This window comes from Calypte anna, chromosome 7, assembly GCF_003957555.1.
Source record: "Calypte anna isolate BGI_N300 chromosome 7, bCalAnn1_v1.p, whole genome shotgun sequence".
Classification (NCBI taxonomy): Eukaryota; Metazoa; Chordata; class Aves; order Apodiformes; family Trochilidae; genus Calypte; species Calypte anna.
In genome coordinates this window covers 28,253,108-28,265,967 of record NC_044253.1, presented here as the reverse complement: position 1 = coordinate 28,265,967, position 12,860 = coordinate 28,253,108, and the positions used below count along the sequence as shown (strand labels likewise).

Sequence of the window (12,860 nt, the reverse complement as noted above, 5' to 3'; positions counted from 1 at the left end):
GCATTTTAAACAGGGCTCAATGAGACTCATTTAAAAAACAGTTAAAATTGACATGATACCAGAATTAGCCTTATAACAGAAGACCATGTAGTAGAGAGTTTCAGTTCTTGACATAACAGTGAGGACGTAACCCCCTACTAATCATATTTCTACAATACATTCCATCACCTCTCAACTACTTTTCTCTTTACAAAACTATGACCTACATACAATATACACATTCGTATCACACACACGTCCCCCCCAATGCATATTTTCTGTGTGTATATATAATACATACATGCACACAAGCAGTCTAATTCTATTTATAAAGTCACAGTGGGAATTCCTTTGTGAGGAAAAGTAGGGGAAAGATTCCTGAATATGACACTGTAGATTTCTAATGTTCTGACTTCTCAAATTCCAACTCACAGAGCTAACTGGAAATAAATACATTTTTTTTAAAACAGAAAAGATCTTACAAACTTGGTTCACAACTTCCAGCTACAGTAGTTGGACTTTTAAAATTGGTTCTATTTACCCTGTAACTAAATTTCTAATCATAGGTACAAACCACAGATAAATTATTGCAGAATGTAACACTCAAAATAAAATTTAAAAACAGTAATAGGAACAGTAACAAAGGGTTAAAGAGTTCTATGCTTTGTTGATACATGATACCATTTTATTTTATTTATATATATATATATCTATATATAGATATAGATATCTGCAAGGTAGCAAAGAATAGCTGTACACCTTGACACGGCAAAGATCCAGTGTAAAAAGGTGCTTCACTAGTTCTGTTTTTCCAAAAAAGCTTGTCTATAATTTTATAGCTATTAAAAACACATATGCAACGTAATTCATTACACTCAATACAGCTTTAGTATAAAACTTATAATTTATGAGGTGATGTTAATAGCATAAATTAATATACCATTTATCTTAAAATCTACAATAAGTATTCTGAAATCTCATTGGGGAAGGGTATCTTTAAATAAGAAGTTTAAAGCTGAGCATGATGAAAAAGATTCTGAATGTTGAACTTGAGAGCCCCGAGAAGAGAAAGAGTCCCTAAACCAGACACGGTGGACTACAAAAATGAACAAAGATTTCTCCTTCTTGTGCTCTCACTTAGGTGATGCTCCACCTTAAATTATTATTTACTTTTAAAACTATTTACTTTTGTTTGTTTGTTAACTGCCCTTATTTCCACAAGGAATCCCTGAGACATACCCAAAACTGTACAGCAAAGGTCATCACTGTTCAGAAAACTGGTTCAGCCCCTTCTGAGCTATTCTGCATGTGAGTCCAACTCTCCACCAGTTCAGAATGAATCTGTTTGCACCAGAACCAACTACACTGTTTTAAGAGGCAGGTTACAGAGTCAGGTCAGGGTAAATGATTCCAATCTAAGGCAGAAGCCAATGCATCAGAGCAATCTGCACCAAAGTTAAAAGTTTTCCAGAGGATATCTGGGAATGTTACCTATCTGGAGTTCACCTCCATGGGCACCCAATGACAACAGAAAGAAGTTTAAAAAACAGATTAGCATTCCTGGAAAAAGTTTAACATCTGTATGCAGTGGATATGCAAGTACTCTGAATGTCTCACTGTGTGTGTTTGGGGGACTGGCAAGGGGAAGAAGTGGGAAGAATGCATTTTCCTGCATCCAGGAAGTACAGTTTTAAGGTCAAAAGCCCAAGTTTCATCCTCTTCACTTCCAAACTGAATTCTCTGAGCCAGACCAGACTGAAAAGGCATCTAAACTTACTTGAAGGAGAAAAAGAAAGTCCTCTCCAGCTATTGCTGTCAGTCTACAGCCACACCAACTTTCTCCTTTAATGCTTCCACTACCTTATCTCATAGCAGTGCCCATAAAATAGGAAAAAGCAAAGAACCCAAAAACCATGAGAAGTAGCAGAACAGCAAAGGGAAAAGCTCCCCAAACCAGTCACTGTTGTTTTATTTTTTAAGATGGCTGAAGACATGAGAAATTTTTTCTAAGACGTATCTTTTTTTAACTCCTTCTCCTCTACCAAAATTTTCTTTCTCAATAACCGTCCAGTCTTAAAAGACAAAACCAAAAGTTTACCTGATAGAGCTAAGGTCTCTCATGACCAGATCTCTCCTGAAGTCCAAGGAACCAAAAATGTAGGATTGTTTTTTTTTTCCCACCAACCCTCCTTACTTCTATATGGGCTTGCAGGTATTAAAAAGAATAATTCAATATTTTCTTTGTGACTTTCTACTGATGCATTTCTCAAAAACAGAGAAACCTGTGAGAAGGTAACCTCTTGCTCAAAACCCCTGCACATTCACAGCTAGCGTGTGCACTCCCATGATCAATGCTGTACCTTCAGCATTTATTTCATATTAGTGTATTGCGAAGCAATCTTATTCACTGATCTGACAAATATTCTGATCTAGTGCACTGTCTAGCACTGAAAATGTATGCTATGAATTGCAGGAATCTCCCCTTCTTTTCATTTTAGTCAGATTCACTCAAGACCATGGAAGACTTACCAGTCGGTATCACTTACTTTGGAAAACTATCTGAGAGTGGGAGAATAAAAGAAAGAACAAAGAAGAATGTAGAAAGGAAGAAAATAAAGGAGGTATGAGAAGCAGCCCATATTACCTCATCATTAAATGTTACCCAAGAGATCAGACCCAGAGATCTGGTCAGCATATGAACAAGAACTGTTTTTTCAGTAATGTTTCCACAACCACTGGACTTTGTAACAGGCCTGCATAGGAGACTCCTTCATATGTAATGGCAAAAACACCAAAGCAAAATGAAAAATCCAAGGGAAGCTGCCCAGGCACCCAACCACTGCAAAAGATCACTGCAGGTTAAGTTTTCTATTGTTTGTCTGCTAAAAGAACCTCCTGCCACTATACTGTACCCTACAATTCTTGAAAGGTTCAATGGCAGATAGCTGGATCGTCTAAAAATGCTTCCTTTCTTCCTGCCTAAGGACTCATACTGTTGAGAATTCACCAGTGGATTCAGCTTGCTGCAGCACAAACATGGGTAGCAGTGCCCCTTGAGCTTTACACAAGTCCCTCTGATGCCTCGAGATAAAGACAGCAGCCAGGATGCTGCAGGAGTTCAGGCAGGAGCTGGATCAGAAGTGGGCTAACCACAGGTGTATGTAACCACCAGGGCTAGTGAATCAGGGAAGTACTGTTTACTGTACTTCTCAGATTCAATTCCAGACTGTGTTTAGTTATGGTTACCAGAAAATGAAGTTTCAAAATGAATTTGGCTACTGTTTTGCAGGCTCAGTACTAGACTCTTCACTTTGGTTGTGCCTCTGAAGCCAGTGGCATCACATTGTGCCTGACAGATCACAAAAGAACTTCCCAATTATTCAACAAATACCCATCTTCCCCTAAAAAATGGGTTCCCTTGGCTTCTCTTTGCTATTATGTATGACTTCCCTTTGACAGATTTTTTCCTTACATTTTATTTCCAATACCATCTCTGATTTTTTGCCTAGCAGTGATAAGCTTCTCGGGGCCTTTCAACGCTTTCCCAGTGAGAACTGCAAATACCCATTTCACCACCCTGCTGAACAAAGTGGGGAATCTACCTGTTGTCATTTACCATGCCTGCAGATCTGCAAATATCCTACCTCCCAGTGTTATCAATTTAAAGCCCTTATGCCCAACCATAGAGAGAAGCATGCTAGTAAAGGAAAGGGAACTAAGCAAGCACCTGGAGAAACTGCACGGCAGGAGGAGATAAAAGATTAATCTTTTCTGTCTTCTTACATCATACATACATCTCCTTGTATCATAGTAATAACAAGGCCAAAGAACAAATCAACTTTGAGGTATCAAGCTTTGAAGTGCATATGGGTCCCCTCAAAGTTGGCATAAGTGAAACAAAACACCAAAACCTCTTACAGAATGCCTTACACAGCAGGTCAGCCTGAGGCTGTTCCTGATGAGCCTCTGTACACAGTCAGTGATAAGTACCTTCACACAAAGACTAATTGGGGTGCTATTATCAAAAAAAAAATGGTGTTACAGGTATTTTCTTCTAAGTCCAATTTCTTAAAACTCATATCTTACATAAAGAAATTAACCTATGGGTTCAACTAGCTTTATTCCATTTGTTAACATACTAAAGGGCATGACAGGTTTTGACCATCTCAGATCAATGGACTGAATTTGCTACATTGGCTCTTTGGTGAAAGGATGATTAGAGTGTTAATTGCTTTACAAGGAGGTGAAAATCAGAAACCTTTGTGTGACAGCATGGATTCTACTCAAGAACCACAAAAATAACAACCTGGAGGACAAGCTTAACCAGACCTGCAGTATTTCCCAGAGGAAGAGGTGTGAAACATCTCTGGCTATATATACCTCTCAGACTAAATCTCTGACATCCAACAGTAAGCCACTAATTAACAGAAATCAACAGGGTTTGTGGGTGTAGAAGCTCACCTCAAACTATTCACCTTGTAAAGCTAAGATCATGACCCGTAACTGCTTGATAGGCTGTACCCGTGAAATTGGTGGCAGTGAAAAACTGGGAGGTGAACCAGGAAAAGGCAAGAGTTTTGGCCATTTCAGAACTCTGTGTCAGACAGGACAGAGGGATTCCTATTTCAAATGTATACAAACCCAAGTGAAATTTTTAAAAGCACGGCTTTATTGCAAACTTAAGTTTGCTCACTGAAAAATGTTATGTAGACACTTATGCAAGAAGAGTCACCAAGGAATACACAAAAATTGAAGCCTAAGTGAGGGCAGAGTTGATATCCTAGGCTGTCTTAAAATAATGCAGGTGCATAGCTGCCATTGATTTCAAATGGGAATTATGGACCTGGCGTAGCTTTGACAGCTTTTTTAATTCCCTGTCTAAATCAATGCTCGGATTAGGAGCTGGTTTATATTCTGAGTTAGACCAGTACAAACTCACAGGCCTTAGAACAAAGAGCTTCTCCATAGTTTATACCAACTCAAGCAAGCAGAACTTGGCTCTCAGTTCCTCTCCTCCCTTCTCCCTGGCATTTGCTAAGAAAGAGAAATGTGCTGTAGGGTGTATATACTCTGCAAGAGCTGCAGCTTAATTAACGAGTTTGATGGGCACAAGAATGATTTCAAGACCAAAGTCCTGAAACCAATTTATAGAAATGAACATCCTCTAAAATGACATGAGCACACAAGCAGATTGAAGAATTAACCATTTGGTACACTAGTTCTCCACTAGTTTTCAGCCAGTCATCCAAAACATTGAAGAAGGTATAATGGACACAACAAAAATGATTTGCAAACCAAACAGTCGTCTCCTTGACAAAGTATGGGGAACATAATACAAAAAATAAATAAATGCCTTGTCAGACTTGCCTCATTTCACAATACCACTGGGCATTCCTCAGTCAGCAGGACAATCACAAGCAGGATTTCATAGGCTTCAATTCAACTTTTTACATCATTTAAAAACATTTAAATGTTACAAACATATTTAAATCACCGCTTAAAAATATGCGTCATATTATTAAGATCTATTTTACCAAGTATGAAATAAGAACTCCATAACAACAGAAGCATGAAAATTATTTTTGTTTCCTCCACCCACATACACTTGCAATTTCAGAACAGACATATGTATCATCATACTCCTTTATACCCAAGGAATAAAAATCTTTCAAGAAAAGAGGGACAGTGTGGTTACTACAATACCAAGAAGACACAAGACCTATCCTGTTCAAATTCTGTTCCTTAGCAAGATGGAAGGAGAGGTTTGAATGAGAAACTGTGGTGTGGGTCTGAATGCTAAGAAAATTAATTTCTATGGCAACTAAACTTTGTTTAATGATTCCTTGCTCAAATAATTTATTATGCCTCCCTACTTCATGTGCTTGTATCTCTTAATTTCCTGAACTGGACTAGGTAACATGCAAATAGGACATTTTTACTGTAAGGTAGAAGGAAATCTGTCCTCGATAGTAAGACAGTGAAATGTTGGATTTAATGTTCAATCTCACCTGCATCTCAGAAACAAACTATGAAAACTGAGACTTGTTGCAATAAGAAGGAGTACTATTTTTAAAAGTACTACTTTTTTGAAGTCAGAGTACAGTAGCAAGTTTTGAGCCCTATAAAGTCACAAGTAAATTCCTTTTTTCCTTCCTGATAAAGAGATACAACTCAACACCTCAGAATTTCTCCTGCCCTTATCTCTTTGATTAAAAAAAAAATTAAAATACCCTAAAAGCTCGTGGACTCCTTTAAGAACTGAAAGTACTACCAAAGAGTCTGAATACTATATTAGCAGATGGGCAGTAAAAGCAAAACTGTACTGCAGACAGAAGGAATTCTTATCTATTTTGCTTCAGTGATTTATCTTATCTTATAGTTAGCTATGACTGATACATACCTCCTAGTTCTTTACATACATTCAGCTTCCCATACAGAGCTTCAAACCCTACAAGTGTCAAAAGAACTATATGGCTCCCAGGGGGAAAAACCAAAACAAAACAAAACTATTGAAGAAAATCTCAGTAACTAGGCATAGAGAAATGCATCCACTTGAAACTTAGCAAGGGGTCTGACCTAGACTTGTGTGTATGGGCAGAATATCAACCAAATTCTTCCAGTTTCAGTTGGGAAATACCTATCAGCCTGTCAGACAAAGAGTTCTGGACAAAGCCACACTTGAAAAGGCAAATCGTCAATGCTACAAGGCCACAGTAACTCAGCAAAGAGGGGAATTTCTGTACTAATCCACGATCTATTTCAATCCTTCTGTTTTTCTTTTTTTTCCTTGGGCTAACTTTTGATCAGCTTTCAGATTCTGGGCAACCAGTCAACTGATCACCTTGCTGCTCAATGAACTAAAATCATCATAATAAAGAAACAAAAACCAGCATGCAGTAAGAACAGTGACAAGTTCTGGAAGGGGGCAATCCCACTTCTTCAGAAGAAGAAGAAAAGGAACTGCTGCTCCTTGCACTCTTAAACACTCACACGCACACAGAGAAGGTCAAGACACTACTTTAAGAAAATGCCAAACTCATCCTTGAACCATTATCTTGATTTAGGTTTTCAGTGCACCATTCTGAAATCAATGTGTGCAGCCAAGTTTTCCATGCCAAATGCTACCCTTGGAAAAAAAAAAAAAATAGAACAGGATAGGATAGAATAGGATAGAATAGGCTAGGCCAGAATAGCATAAAATAGCACAAATTAGCACAAAAAAATTGGAAAAGGGAAGACAAAAAAGGGAAAAAAGGAGAGAGGGAGAGAGGCAGAGAGGGAGAGGAGAGAGGGAGAGAGGGAGAGAGGGAGAGAGGGAGAGAGGGAGAGAGGGAGAGAGGGAGAGAGGAGAGGAGAGAGGGAGAGAGGGAGAGAGGGAGAGAGGGAGAGAGGAGAGAGAGGGAGAGAGGGAGAGAGGGAGAGAGGGAGAGAGGGAGAGAGGGAGAGAGGGAGAGAGGGAGAAGGGAGAGAGGGAGAGAGGGAGAGAGGGAGAGAGGGAGAGAGGAGAGAGGGAAAAGGGAAAAAGGAAAAAAGGAAAAAAGGAAAAAGGAAAAAGGAAAAAGGAAAAAAGGAAAAAAGGAAAAAAGGAAAAAAGGAAAAAAGGAAAAAAGGAAAAAAGGAAAAAAGGAAAAAGGAAAAAGGAAAAAAGGAAAAAAGGAAATCAGAGACTTCTGCCCACTGGAAAACTTACTACCAGATGCTAATGGGATGGCAAGCACTGATCTGAACCCTAGGAAACAGTAACATGCATCAGTAATCTGAGGTATCTTCCCATTTCCAGGTCTTACTGCTAAGATCAATTACATCCAGTAACTGTGCTGCATCCTTAAGGAATTACTGGGGAATGGTGAACCTGCCTGCAATAAATGAGCACCGGTGCATAACAACAAGCACATGTGTACGCTACAGCAAGGTTCACAGAGGGCTAGCCCTGGTCAGTACTGAAGCAGGGGTTTTCTTCTCAACCCTCTCTTTAAAAATAGGGAAGGGAGGACAGAAAAAATAAAGGAAAAAGGAAAAAAGGAAAGATAGAAAACACAGGTCCCCCATCTACCTGCAGAGAGCCAGGCAGACAAGCTCAGTTGGAGGTGGTGAAGGGCACCGATGCGTTATTAGTAGTAGTGGTGGTGGCACCAGTCACTGCGAAGCCCGTGGGAGGAGCTATGGAGCTGTGGCTGGGCTGCAGGTCCTTGGGGATGCCACTGTGGGAGCTCAGCTGGTGCCCAAAGGCGGCGCTGAACTGAGGGAGCTGCTGTTTGGGGGAGGTGGAGGCCATGAGTTCAGAGGAGGCAGGACCCATTCCACTAAAACTGGTCTGCGGTAACCCCGGAAGCACGGTGGAGCTGTTGGGGGTCACAGTGGCGAAGGCAGGCTGGGTGGTCTCTGAGTGCGAGGTGGTAGGTGGTGTGGACAGGGAGGTGGACAGGAGGTGTCCATCTGCACCAAGAAGGTTGCTAAATGGAGAGGGGTCCCCAAGATTGACAGGAAGATTTCCCCAGTGAGTTCTGGGGTTGACCACCCCGCTAAGTGGCACATCCAGCTGAGTTGGGAGCAAGTGCTGTGCCATCATGGGCATCTCTGCTGAGAAGGTAGCTGCCAAGTTATCACCAGAAAAGGATGTGGTGTGAGGGGATGTGATATGGTCACTGTAGGGAGACGGCACATGCTCGCTATCATAATGGCTTCCATGGGGTGAGGAGTGTGAATGGTCACTGCTGTATTGCTGTCGTGAGGTGATCAGGTCATCTGCCTTGCTCAGCAGCTGGGCAGGGTGGGGCCTCTGGGAGGCATGGCTGCCATCATGAAGTCCATGAAATTGTCCAGGGAAGGCTCTCTCCCCAAGGCCACTCTGGCTTATGAGAGTGGCGGAACTAAGGCCGACGTTGGCTGGGGCTGAGAACTGCCCCTGGATCTGCCCTGCCAGGGGCGTGGGTGGGTTGGACAAGGTAGCAGAACGGAGCAAATTCTCATCCAGCTCCAGACTAGAGAAATTATCGTGTACTATACGCCCATTCAACAGCTCCCCCAGATCTGTGTTAACCTCTCGACTCAAGGACTGTATTCCTGGAGCTCCAGCACCTGTAGAGAACACCCCTATCCCTCTATCTGACAGCTCCTGAACTGGCACACCATCTGTCTGTGTAAGTACTCCAATGGTACTCAGGCACTCGAGAGAAGTTACAGCCTGTAGGGCCCGTTCCAGTTCTTCAGCCTCTTCTGTAGTTGGAAGGAGATCTCCGTTTTTACCTGCAGAAACAAGGACACCAGAAGTTAGCATGCTCCTCCCAGGTGAGCCTGGCACTGGCACTCTATGTATGCAGATGTACAGAGCTGCAGTGTGAAACCTTCAAGGGTGGCTTGTGGTAGCCAGAACATTTCCTTCACCAGTGTTCACTGTGTAAGCAAGGTAAGAAAAACAAGAAACTCTACCTTCGTCATCAGTGAAATTGCTTTCTCTATGCCCTCCTCTTCCATATACTACAATACAAGATGCCTCCCAAACTAGATTTGAAGTAAAAACTCTTAAATTAAATTTTCTTCAATGCTGCAATAACACAAGTAGTCCACAAACCCCCTTCTACTTACCACATTACAGCCTGGACCTAAAACTTAGGCAGCTAGTATAATGTAGGTTAATTCCAACTCAAACACAGTATGAAGTCATATCATAACAGAAAATGACCAAAGAAATCACAGGCCCCAGCTCTGAGCTGTTCTGATTTCTTTGTTATCTGTGATAGATACTGAGCTTTAGAATCCAGAAAGTCAGGCACAGTTCTGATCAAGAGCTAGTTTCAAAAATGTGTTTAAACACTTTATTCTCACTCTCTTCTCCTTTTATCAAAGGCCAACATTGACTGTGATTCCAGCCCCACTCAATGGCAGAAAGATGCCATTACTGAGAATGCTTTTGATTAAACCACAACACTGACAGGCAGTTAAAACATAAAATGAATTATTAAAATACTAAACAGATAAGGATTTTCAGAGGAGTAATTATAAGAGCAAGCAGAGAACTACACACACAAGTCTTCTTAAAGGCTGCTTTACTTCAGAGCTCACTAACAAACAATAAAGCAAATGCACACCTCATTATTTAGAAGTTATTGTCTCTGTAGGAAAGCAAGTGAACCCTCAAAGTGCATTTTAAAAACACTTCTTCAGCTCTCTGACAGTGCTCCTGTTAGCATAGAACAAAACAAAATGGTACCTTCAAAGAAATCAAAATCTTGCAAGTCATCAGGCAGCCGTGGCAGGACATCAGAGAAGTCTTCCTGATTCAATTCTAAGTCATGTGGAATGTCTGTGATTTCATTGGCGATATCATCAGGCAGCTCATCAGCACTCAGCTCTGGTGTGGAGGGGCTCCTGGACAGAAAGTTTTGTTAGTCCAGGGTATTCAACTGGCTCCTCCAAACAACAACTATGAATGCATATCCACCTATAACAGGTGTCCCCAATACCTTTTTTACCCCCTAGCATCTAGGAAAAAAACGCCTTTAGAAAGTTTCTTTAGGAAGCTCACACTTAGCCTACTGATTAAATCAGATATACACCAGCAGATGACATTGTATTCACCAAAGTCCAAAATTACTCAAATCTACTCTTAATTTTTTTTTTCCAAGAGATGCACTTTCTAGCCCCACTCCAGATGCTGATCAGCACAGCAGCATCACACCTTTCTACAGTGGTCACTGACAATTTTAAAGCTAGCAGTGGGGAAACAGGGGCAAGGTCCAGGACTGACCGTATGTGGGGTATCTCTGCTGGCAGTGAGACACTGGCAGGCATGGTGAGGTTCCCTTGGGGCACTGCAGGAGGAATGGGTTTCTGGGGACGGCGTGGACCTCGCCTTCTCTTCTTCTTGTGTTTTTTGGTAAGTGCAGGTGGCTTCGTTTTTTTCCTGGGTTTCCTCTGCTGCTGGTGCTGAACTTTACGAGAGCTGTCCCCTCTCAAGAAATTGTCCTTTGGGAATAAAATAATAGCAATGGGAGCATATTAAGAAAAAGTATTACTTTCCTGGCTTTTTTCTCCTCTGCTATTCTACAGACATTCCTATGTAATGCAAGACAGACTGATGGCTTTCACTAGGGAAGGTTACAAAAATTAAACTCTTTCCTTCCTCATCGAGTCCAATGGCAAAAATACCCTAGACCAAATGATGAGCTATGCTAAATAAGAGATAGCACAGGTGTCACTTTAAAAATCATTATTGCAAACCCTACCTAAACGAGTCCAAAACTGTAGCCCTCACCATTATTCCTGTTGGTATTAAAGACAGAACACTAGTGTAAGGTGGTGATAATCACAACAGTGTGAAGCAGCTGAAGCTGAAGCCAGCATCCTCAAGTGCCATAGAAGAGGGACAGCACTGAGGAAATGGAATTAATAGTCTAGGGCTAGGGTAAGGATGTGGGTAAACAACTAAGTATCATTGCTTTCAAACATCAAACATCACACACTGAAGATTGCCTGGGAGAGGGGAAAAATGGCCTACAAATTGATGTAGCATAGACCCTCACATTTTAATCCAGGAAACTCCATAATTCACAAGTACTGGAGAGGCTGGACAAAACCAGTAACAATAACCCCGTAACAACCCAACAAGGGAACTTTTTTGGCTAAATACTTGAAGGAGGGGCAACAAAGAAGTGGGTTTGTGAACTATCCTAAAAGTTTTGTTTTGAAAGATGAGAGGCATAAAAGGAGACCAGAGGACACTGTTAAACCTGAAGGAGGTTAAAGATAAATTCTAACAGTCACCTGAAGGTCAATAAAGTACCAAAACCTGTATGCTTCTAATTACAGTTTACACTTCCTCTAGAAAATAATTTGGACTCCCTGTGCTATTTGAGATGCAGTGTTCTTACCATACCACACTCATACTACATTCAGATCCAGAGGCTGGATCTTAGGAGTGAGCCCAAATAAAATGATCACAGTATCTCTCACAATGATTTTTCAATTCTTGGGATAAGTTTCTTCCAGTGAAGGATATTCTCATATGCACTTTATTATATCTCAAAAGTATGTAAAATACTTTCACAAAATGCTTTATACTAATTGGGTATGTTTGACATGTTTTTACCTTCTTAAGAAAAATAAAAGGAAATGAGTTCTTAAGTTCATAAACTTGCTCACTGTCAAGCAAGAGTTCATAGAAAGAGTGGGGCTAAAACTCTCAGTAATCTCAATACATGAACAGTTACATTTTTGGCTTTTTACTTACCATTTTTTTGGCATGTTCTTCACACAGAGGTGTCTGATGTGTAATGTCAAAAACTGGCACAGAGCACTGTTGACCATCTGCAAACTTGGCTGTGCAACTTGAGAAGAGCTGCTGAGAACGGTTTAACATGATATCTGTACATTTCTGCATCAGGAATAACACATGAAGCAATGATGGAGGAATGCCCTTTGATTTATCAATTTGATGAAGATCAGAGCCTTCAACTCTAAAGAGTACCTGCAGTTTGTTATTCAAGTTCAAAGGTAAGTCCCAAACCCAACTTTTAAAGTGAAAAACTGCATTCATGCAGCATCTCTAACAATTGTATTATATATTGAGATATTTTTATGGAAGCAGCCATTTCTTTAAAGAGTTCTTAGCAAAAAGAAGCCTTTCCTGGTGTCTTAATCAATATATGAATAGCAGCAGTTGGAACAGTGTAGTAGTCAACAGGACTATTTCCTTACAGGCTAATGACAATCCATCCTGTAGTATTACAGAAAGAGTATTTTTTAATTTAGTCTTTTAAGGTACATTTTTGGCTTTTATCTTTAGAGTAGAAAGAAGTTTCAAGATCCTTTCTGCTCCTTTGAAGAAAAGATGTGCAATCAGACAGAAAGGTCAAGTAAATCCAAATGTAAGCTTGCTGAGA

General features: G+C 40.7%; 1 protein-coding gene across 5 annotated transcripts in view; it reads right to left on the bottom strand.

Annotated features, from left to right (window-relative positions):
* Positions 1 to 7,586: 7,586 nt before the first annotated feature.
* The window catches only part of INO80D (INO80 complex subunit D), a 33,453-nt gene continuing 28,179 nt past the window's right edge, over positions 7,587 to 12,860 (bottom strand). For all 5 annotated transcript variants that reach the window (XM_030454612.1, XM_030454611.1, XM_030454610.1 and 2 more), the window contains 4 exons: positions 12,209 to 12,342; positions 10,727 to 10,944; positions 10,190 to 10,347; positions 7,587 to 9,225 (listed from right to left, as the gene is read on the bottom strand). In XM_030454612.1, the coding sequence (XP_030310472.1) occupies positions 8,057 to 9,225; positions 10,190 to 10,347; positions 10,727 to 10,944; positions 12,209 to 12,342 (1,679 nt within the window). In that variant the 3' untranslated portion in view covers positions 7,587 to 8,056. The remainder of the gene's footprint in view (positions 9,226 to 10,189; positions 10,348 to 10,726; positions 10,945 to 12,208; positions 12,343 to 12,860) is intronic.